General features: G+C 34.0%; 1 protein-coding gene across 1 annotated transcript in view; it reads right to left on the bottom strand.

Moving 5' to 3' along the window:
* Positions 1–16,562, bottom strand: part of LOC117177728 (regulator of G-protein signaling 11) — a 50,384-nt gene that overhangs the window by 29,019 nt on the left and 4,803 nt on the right. Inside the window, 5 exon segments of the mRNA XM_033368623.1 lie at positions 3,201–3,317; positions 3,452–3,561; positions 7,842–7,921; positions 7,923–8,068; positions 12,903–13,123. Coding sequence (XP_033224514.1) covers positions 3,201–3,317; positions 3,452–3,561; positions 7,842–7,921; positions 7,923–8,068; positions 12,903–12,974 — 525 coding nt within the window. The 5' untranslated portion in view covers positions 12,975–13,123.

Below are 16,562 nucleotides of genomic sequence, written 5' to 3'. Positions count from 1 at the left end.
TTTATACTTGAAATAACGTAATAACCTCAAAATACACGCATATAAAGAGGCGCGCGGAGTATTCAAATCATGAGAATCGCCAGCCCAGCTTCGAAATCTGGAAATATTAAAATCTCAATCTCTTCATTTTATTTCAAAGCAGATAGAGATATAAATAGAACCGCCGAAGTCTTCCGACCGGCAATCGTGCAACTTCGAGTTTTCAAATTCAGAAGAGGAAAAATGGGTTGCGTGCGCAACCCAGGCATTTATATCGTCTCCTGCCATGTTCACACGGACATAGACGTGTCATAGTATTGGACCACGTCTCGTTTCAGATCTGAAATCACTGCGCAAGAAACACATGCCCTTAAGTACTATGAGCGCGGATGGTGGAGAAAGATCTGTCGCTAATTGCATTGAAATTTGTTACATTTCATCAGATATACCTGTGATTTTCTCGGAAACTATTACTCGTAGAAAAAAATGTATGATATAAGAAATGTGTATTTCGACAAGATCTACAACTTGTATCGAAACGTTTTGCGAAAATTTATGTATTGGCTGAGATAAACGCAAAAAACCCCGGCATCCCAATGACTGGTCACAAAAACAACTTAGTTCAGACACGACCCCCTTTCCAACGTGTCATGGGGGGGCGGGAAGGCACCCCTGTAACTGGAACCAGAAAAAACTTAGGTCACACCCCTGCCCTTTTTCCCATGCGTCGTGGGGGCGGGAAGGCACCCCCGTGACTGGTCACAGAAATAACGTAAGGTCACACCCCTGCCCCTTTTCCCACGCGTCATTGGGGGCGGGAAGGCACCCTTGTGACTGGTCACAGAAATAATGTAAGGTCACACCCCTGCCCCTTTTCCCACGCGTCATGGGGGGCGGGAAGGCACCCCTGTGACTGGAAACTGAAAAAACTTAGGAAACGGATTCAATTACGCGTATAAGACGGGTTGCTGACACTGGGGGACCGTTAACACTCGAAAACGAAAAGAGCATGATTTTTATGGTTTTTTTCATAAAAATCGAGATATCACTAACTTTATCGAAAACTGTCACTTGTACAAAAAAATGTATCCTACAAAAAATGTGTATTTCTGTAAGATCTACAACTTTTATTGGAAGCATTTTGCGAGATTTTGCATATTGGCTGTGATAAACGCAAAAAACCACATTTTTTTATGGGTTTTCCGCGATTTCACCATGAAAATCGCCGAGACGCCAATTTTCACTATCATTTTCGTAATCAGCGCGACAAAATACATAAGTATACGCAGTGTGAAGGAAATCGTCACGTTCACCTATTCGGAACTTTATCTGTTTGTTATTTCACATACGTTTGTAAAATCACACAGTGAAGTGTGTGATATTTACAACGATACAATATGTAATTTTCCAAAACTTTGTAATTTTACACAAATCTTTTGTACAGTGCAAATTCAACCTTTTAAAACCGAGATAATTTAAAATTGGAAAATTGAACAATTTTAAATTTTAGGACAATCAATGCATCAAGTTAAACAAGCACTGAAAATTAGAAATTGTGAAATATTGAGCAATTGAAATACTCTCATTTATAAATTTTCCATAAAAAATATGCAATTTTAAACGTTTCTTTTTATTATTTAGCCATTAAGGCTTTTAACTGGAAATTTCATAGTTCTAAACAAATTTATATTTACAAATAGACAGCATTTAATCCTTTAATTAAGTATCGTAAAAGCTAAAACGCTTTTCATTGAAAATTGTCTAATATTCTCGAAATTTCAATCTATTCGATTTTGCATGTCATGAATTTATAATCCTTTAAGTGCTTACGTGTTTAAATTGCGAAAATTTTAACCGATTGAATTTAAAACAAACAATTGTGAATGTTTTAATTTAAAATTGATAAACACTTTTTATTCAACGTTCTTCTATTTATAACGCTGTTTTTACCATGTCAAAATTTTTGGATATGAGATTATTCCGAATCAATCCGAATCATTTCAAAAACTGTATCCGATTTAATCTCAATTAATCCGAATATATTTGAAGCAAGTTTTTAATTTCCATCCGAATCCTTATTTCAATCCGTACGTCCAATCCAAATAAATCTGAGCTCAGAATCATTCGGATTTATATTTCACCTTTCAATGCAGATTGAAAAGAATTGAAAAGTTGCTTCAGACTGGATCGGATACAGGTTTAGAAGTGATTCGGAATTGTTTGGATTGGTTCAAAATGAAATTCTATCAGAAACGTTCACCAGGGTAATCAGTTAATATTAAAATCAAACATAAAATATTTAATTGCGCAATTACTAAGGCTTTCAATTTGAAACAAATTTGCAGAATCTTAGAATGTGCAATTTAAAATTCTTTAAAATTAAAATTTTCATTGTTAATATTTTTGAATTTGAAATTATAAAGTTTTAAGGATTTAAATAACGGAGATTTCAACTGTTTATGATTTCAATTTGGAATATATTTTTTTAATCTAGATGGATTCAAATAGAATTTTTGTTGAATGTTAAACACTTTAAATATGAAATTATCTAATTTATCAACTTTCGACATGAAGTTATTCAATTTTTAATGTTGTTATTTGCAAATTGTTTAACTGTCAAAGACTTTCATTTCTAAATTATATTATATAAATTTGTGAAAATTAAATTCGAAATCAAACAATTTTTAATAGCTTAATATGAAAGTATCGAATTTTTAATCCTTCAGAATGTAAAAAGTGGCTAGCTGTTAGGTTGTAAATAAAAATTCAAAATTGCGCATTTTTAAATTATGAGTATTCCGTATTAAACAATAAAAAATTTAAGCTTGTAAATTGAAATGTTAAAATTTAAGCTTTGAAAAGTAAACAATTTAACTTTCAGTTTTTTCAAATTGAACATAAATTAAAATGATAGAAGTGCTTTAAACTGTACAATTTTCCATTGGAATCGCAGCCATTCAAAAAAATCTGAACGAACTTGTTCAATATCACATTATTTCATATGATATAATGTTATATTTAAGATGATTAGATCAGTTTTTCTACTAAATTCTAAAAATAAGAATTAGAAAATAATTCTTGCTAATAGAATAAATGCAGCGCCATTAGGCGGGCGGCTTTTCCACTATCTCAACAAATTCTTTGTCACTTCCCGGTTTCCTGGTCTAGTGGCCACCCTGAAAAGATTAGATTTTGAATTAAACTGTAGGTGATGAACCTACAATCTCATAATCTTCAAGAGCATGACGCTGTTTATTTCTGAGGGTGCGCTTAGCCAAATAAATAGCGTACTCCACATTGTCAGGTGTTCTATGCTGCCATGGCCAATAGTAGGGAGTCTGAAAGAAAAACTAAATATGAATTTCAAAATCTAATTTTTTAAGAATATGAATGGAATTTTTTATTTTATTTTTAAAATTTCCGTTTGTCGATCCACTCTATTTCATACTAATGTGTAGACAATGATACTTACTTGGAACCTATAAAGAGAGCTGTCGTCTTTTACGGTAAGAGTCTTGGAATCATTCACAGGGAAGAAGTAGCCATACTGGCAAAGTTGATTAGCAATATGAACCGCCTCTACTGTCAAAAAAAGATCAGAACTGTTGGGTTTCCCTTCAAGTCATTAAAAGATTGCCTAAGTTTGAAGCTCATATAAATATAGATATCTCTAAGCCCAACAATGTTCACTAAACTATACATACTAAGTCTACAATGGGGTATGAAATATGCATATTGCTTTACTGATGCAACATGTAGAAGTAACTCAAAAACCAACAATAATATGCAAAGCTAACCCAAACAAAAGTATATAAAGTAAGTGTGTAAGTGAGTAAGATCAGAATTTTATAATTACTCTAATACAACTTAAAATGACTACAATACATTTTTCTGAAAACTTTTCATGACATCAAATACATAAAATGTAACAATGTAAGAACAAGATAATAAGCTCCACTATTAATGTTCTTAAGAAATTGAGAAGAAACTATAATTTTTCACATTTCTACATACTAGAGAAGTGAAAACTTCTAGAGGCTAAGAAATAATTCCTTAAATACAATTTTTCAATTTAAATGTAATTTTTTAAAGAGACTAAATAATAGTGTCGAAGAAACAATACCCACGCTAATGAAAACTTTTTATTGTACCTAATCAATTACAAATCATGCAGAGAGGTCCAGATATGGACTTCAGGATAATTTGACATTGAAGTACACGTTATTCTATAACTTTAACCATTTTTTAAACATATTTTCGATAATATGCACTATATTTTCTGTACATATTTTCTTCTGGTATATCATTTTTCATATCGAAAAAAATGCTGTCCATATAAAGTCAGATAATTTTCATTGGAATAACTAAATCTGGAAAGAGAAAACCTTTTTATTTATAAATTTGGGAAAAAATTAACAATTTATAAGACCAAGATATTTGAGTTCCTGTGAACCTTTGAATTCACACACATAGTCACCCGTTGCATTTAATATTCATTTGCTTGGTTTATATTTTACAAAAGCTTTCATCAACCTTTAGGTAAATGTGACATCAGAATATCAGGTGTATAAAATTACTTCATGCACATTGACAACATTAACCTAAATAAAAATATATAGTCTAATCGATTCTCTGTGAACCCTGAAACTTCTTTCACAAATATGGGGAAAAGTAGCAGAAACTTTTTTTTAGAAATTTTAATTCTAGAAAAATTTTTCTCTCTCTTCATATTTACTTTTATTGGCACTTTAAGAAAATTCTAAAAAAAATCGATTTTTTTAAACAAATTTTAATAGATAAAAAATGTACATCAAAAAAAAATATTGATAGAAAATGTTGTTTATATTGTCAAAAATCTATCGAGAAAATAAACATTTTTAATACTGGATTTTTTTAGAAAATCCATTTTAACTTTCTCCCATCTTTAAAAACAGTATACCTAAAAACAAATATATGTACTTAAAAAAATACATACAATATTTTACCAAATATTTCATTTATTTGCAATTAGAATGTTAACTTCAATAGCTCGTAAGTCGATAAATTCACCAAATTCTGAGTAGTATAAATTACACTGGTTAACATAATATGACCTCTGTGCCTTTGAAACGGGACGTGTCTTTTCCGCAGTAATTCTTAATGCTGAATTTAAATCAGATACCCGTTTTTTTACCTACAAGTTTTTTAACCCAGAATCCATCGACCACCTTGCTTTGCGATAGATCAAATAGTTCTCGAGATAATTCAGGGTGTCTAGTGATCAGGCAATTAAAAATTTCCGGGTTTTTTCTGGGTTTGTTCCGATCAATTTAATAATGCGTTTTTGGAATTTAACCCAAACCAATGTATAGGAATGGGAATTCTAACATAATATACATATGAGTATGCCGTAAAAAGAACAATTGTTTATTGACACATGAAAACTTATCCTAAATCATAGACTGACGTGATAAATATTGATCGAAACTACATTGCCGTTTTATAACTATATGAGAGTAAACATTTTTCTCTAAAACAGGTTGAATGATATCGCTATTCAATGATTTAAAAAGATTAAAGTTGAATCTAATATAATAAACATTTTTCAATGTCTTTGAGATAATTTTGAAGGTAAATGTTCGAAAAAATAAAATATTTTTGTAAAATATATGAAGTAATCATAAGGTTTCTACAAAATTTATTCGAAACCTATATTTATTTTATTTTTAGCTTTATTTTACTAAATTTTTGTATCAACTTCTATTATTTAAATAGAGATCATTTTCTTCGTTTTTTAAACAGAGAAAACATTCTTTTAAAGTTTATAGTTTCAACACTATTGATCGTTCGCAAGATAGCTGATAGATACACCCTTCCTTATAATATTAATATAATATTTGGGTTAGACCAATGCGCCAAGGTTTATTTGAAGCGAGTAAAACTTAATGGCATCCCTGAAGACCGTGAGCTCGTCGATAGAAGCGCTATATGACACCTTTGCGCTGGAGAGACTTATACATACCTGAGCGTGCCACAGAGCCCCATTCAGGATGTGACATCTATAAAGGATAATCTCCGAAGCAGATACAAACGTCTCATCCGACAGATTTGGTTTTCCGAACTGTCGGCGAGGAACAAAGTATCTGCAACGAACATGCTTGCCGTCCCGCTAGTATTCTATTCATTTGACGTGGTACCATGGACGAAGAGCGAGTTCAGATCCCTTGATATCGGGACACGAAAGGTTATACACATGAACGGAAGCATGCATCTAAAGTCTTGTGTTCTGCGACTCTACATCTCACGCCGTGAAGGTGGTCGCCGAATATTGAATTTCGAATGTCTTCACAAGAGGATCATTCTGGGTACAGTACATAGAGTCGCAAATGGAAGAGACTCTCTTCTTAAAATGGTCAGGAAGCACGAAGAAATGGGCAAAGGAGCGTTTCTTTACAACGCAGCGGAGGAGGCTGCTGAAACACTCGGACTTAACTTCAGTATTAGGGGTGAGCAAAATGCATCAAATCTTATCTAGCTCCAGTACTCACTCCTGAAAGCCCGGATTAGGAAAGCACAAGAGAAAATCTTCCGTGAGCAGTTCCTCGATAAGAGGATGCACGGCATCTTCCACAGAAATGTGGAGGATCAGTCAATGTCTTATGAGCTAACTTTTGATTTCTTTAAATCACCCGGATTGAAGTCTGGTACGGAGGTTTTCATTTTGGCATGTCAAGGCGGTGCCAATTCCACCTTAAAATACCGTCGCAACATTTTGAGCCAAGACATTCCCGATGATAGCTGCAGGGCGTGCCATGCACACCCCGAGCATTTGGTATACATACTATCTAGTTGTCCAACTAATGCGGGAACAGCCTACATCCAGAGGCACAATGCGACACTAAGAGTGCTTTATTACCATCTGTGTCACTCTTACGGCATCAACCTTAATGTCGCTCCTATAAATGCTGCTAGGGAAATCGAGTCAATTGTCGAGAATGAGATGTGCCGCATATACTGGAACTTTATATTCTCGACAATTGTTCCTGTTGCTCACTCGAGGCCTGACATGGTTCTTCTTGACTTCGAGAAGCGAACCATGTTCGTTATCACTTGCTGATGGCCTAAAAAGCATCCCTGCGTGTCAAAAATATGCTAAAACACTTGCGGGAAAAATGCAGAAGGTGGTTGTCCTTGGGTCGCTCCGTGTTGTTAGGGTGCACGAGGCTTTTGCTGGATCGTCGTATTTATTCCTTTACAGACTGTAACCACCTATCTTACGGTCGTGAGACGTGGTTGTGGATGAAATTTTACCGCGATTTCACTGGGAGCGGGTGCAATTTTCCAGATTAGCACCCGCTCCCGGCGAAATCCTGCGGTTGTCCTTATGACAAATTTTTATATATATAACATTATTAAAATATAATTGAAGTTCAACTTATACATTTGGCAGTACGACAATGTATGCATATTCAAGGAGAATTATCTTCCTCAAATTCTTTCCAATTCGCTGGAATTGAGTTGAAAGTAAATTTAAAAGGAATTATATCAAATTTAAAATAATTCAAGTGAATTCAAGTAATTTATCAATTGTTGTCAGCAAAATTTCCACTTATAGGATTTGGGATGAAAATAAATGTTCGTTAAAAAAACTCAAAAACCCGACGAGTAGACACATAGGTCACATTTTATTGACCAGTGATATGTTTTAAATTCCACGACTGAAAAATCGTTCTCCTTATATCATAAATAAATGGCAATTATTTCGGCCTTTTCGGTTTTCAAAACGTAATTGGAAGTCTTATTGTCTTGAATTCTTTTGAAGTAATTAAATGTAGAATATGATTTCTTCCTATACCTGTGAAAGAATCTGAACAATTTCGTACCTGATTCCTCGATGTTTAATCGCTCCATCAGCCACTCGATTAGGTCATAACCTGAAACACGCAAGCAGTCTACTGTAGAAATTAAGTCCAAAATTTGGTGCTCCGCAACTCAGGTACCATTGACACTCACCCATGAATGCTGAAGGGATCGAGGTAAGGAATTGTTTCTGGCTGCGCACGGGCACCCCGTTCTCAGGGTCTTGCATCTCCCGCACCAGCCCCTCCATCTGTAATGTCGATAAAACACAGGATTTGAAATTAAAATATGAGTTGTAACACTTCATTCGGATGCTATTTATATGGCATATCTGAAGAGACTCAGGATGAAGAAGGTTCTTTGTATACGCAGAAAATACGGTAATAAAGATCGTGAATATTCTCTTTAAAAAAAGCATATAAACAAGGAAAAATGTATAAGAAATTTGAATAAAGTCGAGGGACTATTTAATCAGAAGTCGAACGCGCTGAAACGTAGCGAGTCAGCAGCGATAAATATAGCGTCGTGCAAAGTCAGTACGAAGATAGAACGAGTGATCAGATCAAGTGGGATACAAAAAACCCGAAAAGGACGTCAAGCTGCAGTGTACAGTACACGCAGAGTCAAATCGAGTCATGAATCCAGGACTAAGTCAACAGTCATCGCTTGAATTGGTCGCAGTCAACAACTAACGAATTCAAAAACTAGATTCAAATGAAGTTACGAAAGTAGGATTGAAGTCACACGATATTGCTAAAATAACGTTATATTAAGTTATGTTACAATTAAAATTGCAGTGAATAGCCCCTCTATAAAAATAAATTCAAATCGGTTTCACTAGATTTGCCTAATTTCTTTGAAAAAGTTTACAAGAACTGTAATTTACCGAAAGTTCACAAAGGCTAAAAAGGTTCTGAAGACTACAAATGATCAAAGGCTCTCTCAGGCCTTTTAATTGTCAAAAGTTTATTGTGACCTCAATTTAACTTCAAACTAGAATTTCTTACCATCGGAGTTGTTCCAAATTTAAAAGGCTTTCAATTTTAAAACGTTGACAACGTTGTAATTAAACATTTTAACTGAAATGCTTTTAAAGGAAATCTCATTATTTAGGATTTTGAGGAGTCTGTTTGTTGATGGTAGGCAACAAATCATATCAAATAAACCACCAAAATAAAAAATGTACGGTGTAAAGTTTACACTGTACTCTGTTTCACGAGAGAATGGAAATTGAATGGGGATGAACTGCACCCTCGACGCATTATAGAGCGCTTTAGAGTTTCAGGCACAGTCTTTCAAAATAGTGATAACCAGCTGTAAAGTATATTTTCAGTTGTGAAATTCAGGACTCTCTTTTATAGGAAGAGACCAAATTCATCAGGTGGTATTAATCTCTCTTTTCCATTCCCAAAATCGGTTGATACATTTTTGAATATACAAGGATCATACTGTCGTACTTTTGAAGAAGGGTTCTATCTACACTTGGAGTCACACGGATATACCATAGAAAACGTGTTTGAAAAATTGTTTTTGGAAAAAAACTAACACAGGCCTTTAAATAATGGGGTCATGTCAGTTTTTGGAAAGTGGAGGATCATTTGCAAAGTAATTTTTTACGTAGAATCCGAATCCGGGGTCAGAATTGGCCCATCACGTCAGGATTTTAAGATGTTTGAGGGAATGTACCAAAAAATGACATTTTTAGCTACTTTTGAGGTGATGTACAGAAGACACCAAAATTTTTGGGATTTTTTCTTTAGTTCTCTACCGAAAGAAATCTCTGAGTATATTCTGAAGATTCTCTAGGGTCAGAGAAGCTCAGAGAAATTCTCCGCAGGCACTCAGGTAGATATATGCAAAGGTCCAGGTAGTTATTTTAAATGTTTTAAAGGCTTTAAAATGTCGAAAATTTCCTTTCCGAAATTGAAATACGATCATAAGTAAAAAGCAGAGAGGCTGAAATTGAAATAAGAATTTGATAATAAATAACAAGCAGAGGGGCTATATCAATAGAGTAGCCGACACTCAAAGTGTCCTTTGTTAAGATATCGGATTAAAATTTAGAAGTATATTTTTTAAAATTTCATAGTTAACAGCCTAAAACATAATAATTTGGTATCTACGGGTAGATACGGTAGATCAGATATCTAACTTTTATTTAAAAATGCTTAAAATTGGAATTAATACGACGTTTCTCGTAAATGGAATGAGATACGCCAAAAAGGACAACATTTTTTAATCCAACTGGAAAATTGTATATTAGTATATAAATTATAATTATAAATAAGAGTAATGAGAAAATTCATTAATTAAAAAAAAGTGTTAATAATTTGAAGAGAAATTTAAAAAGGGAGAGTCGGATTAGCGACGGCCAACTACTGTAAATAACTGCCCACCCGGTACGTGACGAATACAAAAAAAAATTATATGATCGTCGCGCCACTCTTAAAAAGACAACTAAAAGGACCTTGAAAAGGACCCAAATCTCTCAGACTATCTCTCAGACTAAATTGTTTCGAATCGACTCTGCTTATAGTCTCAAATGGTCCAGGCTATTTCGCTAGAGAATACTCAGAGATTTTTATCGGCAGGGTTGTATCATATAGTACCGCTCTTTCTCTTTAATTTGAGAGTCACAGAGTTGAACTACCATTCTTCTTTACCAAGTTTCGCCAATTTGAAATTACGAGATATGTCCCATTATGCCTTGAGCATTTGCTTAACCCCCTACCGCCCTTAAAATTTTCTTTTGCTCTGATTTTGGAGATTTTTAAACATGTTATTTCTATGGCGGAGTGTACATAAAACTAATACTTCAGCTTATTAACGTCCTGACTAGCATGTAAAACGGTGCGTTAAGAAATTATATTCTTTTCAAAGTTACAATTCAAAAACTTAAAGGCTGCTGAACGTTACATATACGAGGTGTGTTCAAAAAATAAGGTGACTTTGTGGTTTTCTCAAAAAATATTAATTTATTCCTCAATATTTATGTTGTCCCCTTAAAGTAATCCCCATCAGATATAATACGCTTGTGCCAACGCTTTTTCCAATCATCGAAGCACTTCTGATAATCATTTTGTGGTATAGCCTTGAGTTCTTTCAGCGATGCTGTTTTTATCTCCTCAATCGTTGAAAATCGATGTCCTTTCATGGGTCTCTTCAGTTTTGGGAATAGAAAAAAGTCACTGGGGGTCAAATCCGGTGAATATGGAGGCTGAGGCATGACTTTGGTGCTGTTTTTGGTCAGAAAATCTTTCACAAGCAACGATGAATGAGCAGGTGCGGCATGGCATGAGCCAACCGATATGCCAACATCTTCAGCAACTTCTCTGATGGTAATTCGGCAATTTTTCAACACCATTTTTTTCCACTGCTTGAACGTTTTCATCTGTTGTTGACGTGCTGGGACGTCCAGGGCGAGGTTCGTCTTAGACATCCTCTCGGCCTTCTTGGAACAGCTTGTACCACTTATACAGATTTTTCTTACTCGGAGTAGACTCACCGTATGCAAGTGTCAACATTTCAAGAGTTTTAGAGCACTGGATTCCATTTTTCACACAAAATTTAATGCATACTCTTTGCTCCATTTTTTTCGAAAGAAGAAAATCGCCGAGCACACCAAACCTTTCTAACCTTTTACGCCTCTGCCAGAAAAACAAGACGAGGTATATAGTCAAAACCGTGAACATATGATCGTGACGAGTGTACCAACACAACAAAACAAAAAATTTAAAACTTGAATGTACGTAGCCCGCGAAAATTGAAAAGTCACCTTACTTTTTTAACACACCTTGTATGTTACTGTGGGCGGTAGAGGGTTAAAATACCACAGGCCAACATGGTTTTGCTGTTGGAAAGTGGAGGGTCACTTACGAAGTAATTTTTTACGTAGAATCCGAATCTAGAGTCAGAATCGGCCCATCACGTCAGGATTTAAAAATATTTGAGGTTATGTACCGAAAAAATGGCGTTTTTGGTTAATTTTGAGGTTATGTACAGAAGTCACAAATTTTTTGGGGATTTCAACAACCCCGAACACCCCCAAGTACAAATTTTCAAGAGAAAACACCCAGTAGAAAATGTCTGCCTCAAAGTATTTAAAGTAAATGCTCAAGACATAATGGGACATATCTCGTAATTTCAAATTGGCGTAACTAGGTGAAGAAAAATAATAGCTGAACTCTGCGACTCTCAAATTAAAGAGAAAGAACAGTACTAGATGATACAACTGAAGAAAAATCCCAAAAAGTTTTGTGTCTTCTTTAAATAACCTCAAATGTAGCCAAAAACGCCATTTTTTAGATACATAACCTCAAATATCTTAAAATCCTGACGTGATGGACCAATTTTGACCCCGGATTCGGATTCTACGTAAAAAATTACTTCAGAAATTACAATCCACTTTCAAACAACAAAACCATGTTGGCCGGTGTAATTTGAAATAACCTTTGAACGATAGTTTTTTTTCCAAAAATAATCTTACATTGGAAGCTGCAGATTTGGATCTGCTCTATTTATTGTTAGTGCTTCAGCAGTTAACCCCGCAATACTGAAATTTGTATAGATACAGGAAGAGAAGTTTGGTGGAACCGCTCACCTAACACGTACAATTGCCGTGCCAATCACACAGTGAACAGCGCCACTTCTGTTTAGTAGAACGGGTCCACTGATTCGGGAGAATCATTATCTCGAACAGGCCGAACCGTTTAACCAACAGAATCGTCGAGCCGTTCTGCACACGCAGCGCTTGCGGCACAGCTCCGCGCTTGCGCAGGTTAGGAAAATATAGCACCCACGTTTCGAAGCGACTGTTCTCCGCAAGTTTAGGGTAACCAGTGACCCGAATTTGCAGAAGATGCCGCACGAGATCGAAGTGCAGCAAATCTCTCACCGCTAGCGCGACGGATTTACCAAACTTCTCACCGTGTAGGATTACCTTTTTGTAGATAGAGCCTTTCTTCGACAGTATTTCTCCAGGTTTCTTGAGAATCTGCGCAGATAGGCTAATAGCAGCGCACTCAATTATTTCTTCTTTTTAAGAAAAAGGTTCTTTTCACACTATGGAAGTACAGGAATCATACCTTGTCGAAGGCGCAAGGCCTATGAACGCGTGGTTCCTTCTCCTTCGGGTGTTGAGTGCTAGAGGCCTCCATCGCGTTCGAGGCGGCCCTCTGCGTCTCTTGCAGGAGCAGCGGCGATAACGATGGCGGAGGGGGCTGGGGAGCTGGGCCGGAGACGGGTCTACCCGAACTCCATGGGGCTCTGGCCCCATCCCATCACTCCAGTCACCCCCGCACACCCACTGAAAATTAAAAAATGAAAAAAAATTAATTCATAAAAAGTATACGTGGTTATTTATAATTTACCAATTTAATTTACACTTCTTATCATGAACTTATTTACTTTTTTGGAACTAGAGTGGAAATTACACCACAAACTATACAGAAAATTACAAGACCTTATGCGTCAAAATAAAAAATTACATCGCTTTTATACATTATATTCAATTCAACAAATCTCAATGGGAATAAATCACTGATATATAATAAAACCACTCTTGATGCAAAGCATATATAATTTGTTAAAAATATTAGAAATTATATGATAATTCTCATACCATGTTACGATAAAAATGTGCCCTCAAATAAATAAATATTATACATAAATAATATGACTCCTAACTAGAGCTGTGCAGTCGTTTATTCGAATTTTCAATCAAAATGTGCATGCTACTTTAAACATTTAAAAGAAACGTTCGAAGTAGAAGTGTGCAAAATACTTCGAAACTGGCTAGTTCGAATCGAAACAACACCAATATGAGCAGAGCAGTTTGAAAGTCGCATTCATCGACTTTCGGCGTGCTCAGCTCGGTTAGAAAATATTATATTCGAAAACTTGCAAACAGAATATCGGTCGACAATAGATTTCAAATTACAATGCCACCGCGCCCATGTATTTCAGCAGGGAGTAAGAGGTGATAATTGCTTTTGCGACATACTTTACTTTGATTAATAAGAAAAAATTAAATTAGTGTTGAAAATGTATAATTTTTATTTTGCAGTGTTCCTATTGTTTAAATAACCGGCAGTAATATATCAGTCACTGTGCTCCAGGGTATAGGATACGCTGGCTGAAATTAGGTTTGGAGTAACAACATATGTTCCCTGATAATGCAAGCTTCACCTTAAACAATATACACATAAAAATCACATTTCAAACATAATTTATATGGCATCACACCCCGCTCTCCCCTACATTCTTTATTATCAAAATGTATTATTTTTAACTTAATTGTGATGAATATATTCACGATAAACAAAATTTTTTTTTAAATATCGTCTAAAATTGGTTTTATGTACGATTTTTGTGTAATAACTGGTAAGGGTAAAAATTTCTAACGAAATGACAAAAAATAAATAACATGATTTTAGTATCTTTAATATTGCATTCGATTTTTATGTCGGAGGTTTCTTAAATTTCATCCTGCTTCGTTTTTCAAGTAACATCAGCAGCATATATATTTAACGTTGGTTTCATCGACCAAGAAAACAAAACCATACAAACGCGAGATATAAACCAAATAATGTTTAAAGTATACAACATTTTTTTTTATTTGGTGAAGAAATTAGAAAAATAATTGCACAGGAATAGGTAGAAAAATATTTTTAGTTTATTTAAATAATTTTATTCCACAGTAATTAAAACTGCAAAGGACATATATACTTCCGCATAGTGAGTAGATTGGAAAACTCCGGATAGCTGCTTTAATTGAGAAAAATATACGCAATTTTTCTCGACCATTGCAATTCAAAACTTAAAGGTAAATTTTTATATAATCGGATCTAAAATATGTTTTCTGATGAAAGAAATATTCTTAGTAAAATATATGAAATGAGTAATCAAGAGGTTACTATCAAATTTATTTTAAAAATATATTCATTTGACTTTATTATTTTACTCCTACATATGCGATGTTTTCGAATTTCTCCAATTGTTTTTTCCAACGTAGTTAAATACTAAAATGTTTATTATATTGGATATTACTAATATATCAAGAAACCATTGCAATTTACACTATTTTTACGATTTATTCTTCAAAAATTGAAAAAATGCCTTCATCGTGATTCAGTTTAGTCCTTTTATATATCATTCTGAAAGCTACATACAAAGTATGTATTTAAGGAAAAATATATAATTCATATAATTAACATTAATAGGATTTAATAACGTATATATACATACTCGATTATCAATTAATTTTCATGGTATCGTACGTGAAAAAGTCAAATATTCCTCTTTCTGATTTTCGACTGATCAATAAAAAGAATATCAAGTAGAAAAATGTAGTTTTTTTATAAGAACAAAATTTCCGATCCTAAATAAACTTCTCTTGTTTTTCCCAATTTCTCGGTGCGATGCAGACACCCAGATTGATTGTGCAATTTATACAATTAAATAACAAGTAATACTATCAAAAATGGTAAAAGGAAAGTTCGTATACTTTTTTCCTGAGTCCTTTTTCTGAATCTCTCTTCATCACTCGAGTCGCTTAGGACGGAAATTTTCAATTTTTGCATAGCCTTATCAAAGTAGGCGTGTAGATCCATTAAAAAAATGAGGTTTTATGATGAATTATGACAAAGATATTATAAACGTAGATGCGGTGCGGGCTTAGTTGCCCGCCATAAATATAGACGGCGCGTCCGGCGAAAAAAAGTCACTTCCCCTCTACCCACCGCTCGCGGTAGAAAGCACCGATCGATATAGTTTGCCAAGAGCCACTTGGAGCGCTGTAAGCAACTCTCGGCACATCTTCGAGGAGCACTGATGGTAAACTTAGCTTGGACAAGAACCATTTGGATTGAAAGTAAATTGCCAATTAAAACATTTTTACATTTATAACTTTGCAAAACTTGGTTGTTTTAATAAATACCACAAATATAAGTCAATGAGTAATTTATATTACGGTTTCATATATTTTCCACTAATTCTAAAATTATTAATTATAATTTTCATTCTATATATTATAGTCTATATAGAGTTCTTTAATATTATTTAGTTTTTATTTTTATTTTTGTGGTCTGCAATTTCTACGGACTTTTTTAGACTTTTCGTCTAATTAAGTTCTCGTATGTATTTTCCAATTTCTTAATTATTATATATTCTAACGTTTTTATAAAATATAATTATAATTCCAAGTGATAGGAAAATTGTTCGTTCGGTTTTTAGATGTTAAGACGACAGTTCCAAGCCAGATTACGTTTCGCATTGGCAAACAAAATTAGACGAACAGAATTTCACTGGCACATTCATAAAAAATATCATATTCCATAAAATATATTTTTAAATAAACTTTAAATCGTTATAATTGATACAGCTGACTCGAAATTTGTTTACAATTTTATAAATCTTTTTAAATTTTTGAAATATTTTCGACACTGTAAACTTCCCGAAATAACAAATCCTGAAACCTGAAAATCCCGAATTAAAAAATTCTAGAATAATGAAATTCTTAACAGTTTACAATATTATCGAATTTGAAAATTCCCGAATAATAAAATTCCAGTCCGAATGCTGTCTAATAATAAACTATACAAACTAGAAAATTCCCGAATTGCAGAAATTGAGAAAATAGTTATGTGGTCAATATTATTTATTTATTAAAAATACAATAATCAAATATTTTTATTACAGAAATTTGGTTTAATGTTTAATTTTTTTAAATTATTGTTTTAATTTAA

This window comes from Belonocnema kinseyi, chromosome 8 (genome assembly GCF_010883055.1).
Source record: "Belonocnema kinseyi isolate 2016_QV_RU_SX_M_011 chromosome 8, B_treatae_v1, whole genome shotgun sequence".
Lineage (NCBI taxonomy): Eukaryota > Metazoa > Arthropoda > Insecta > Hymenoptera > Cynipidae > Belonocnema > Belonocnema kinseyi.
This window is presented reverse-complemented; position numbering and strand designations above follow the sequence as displayed.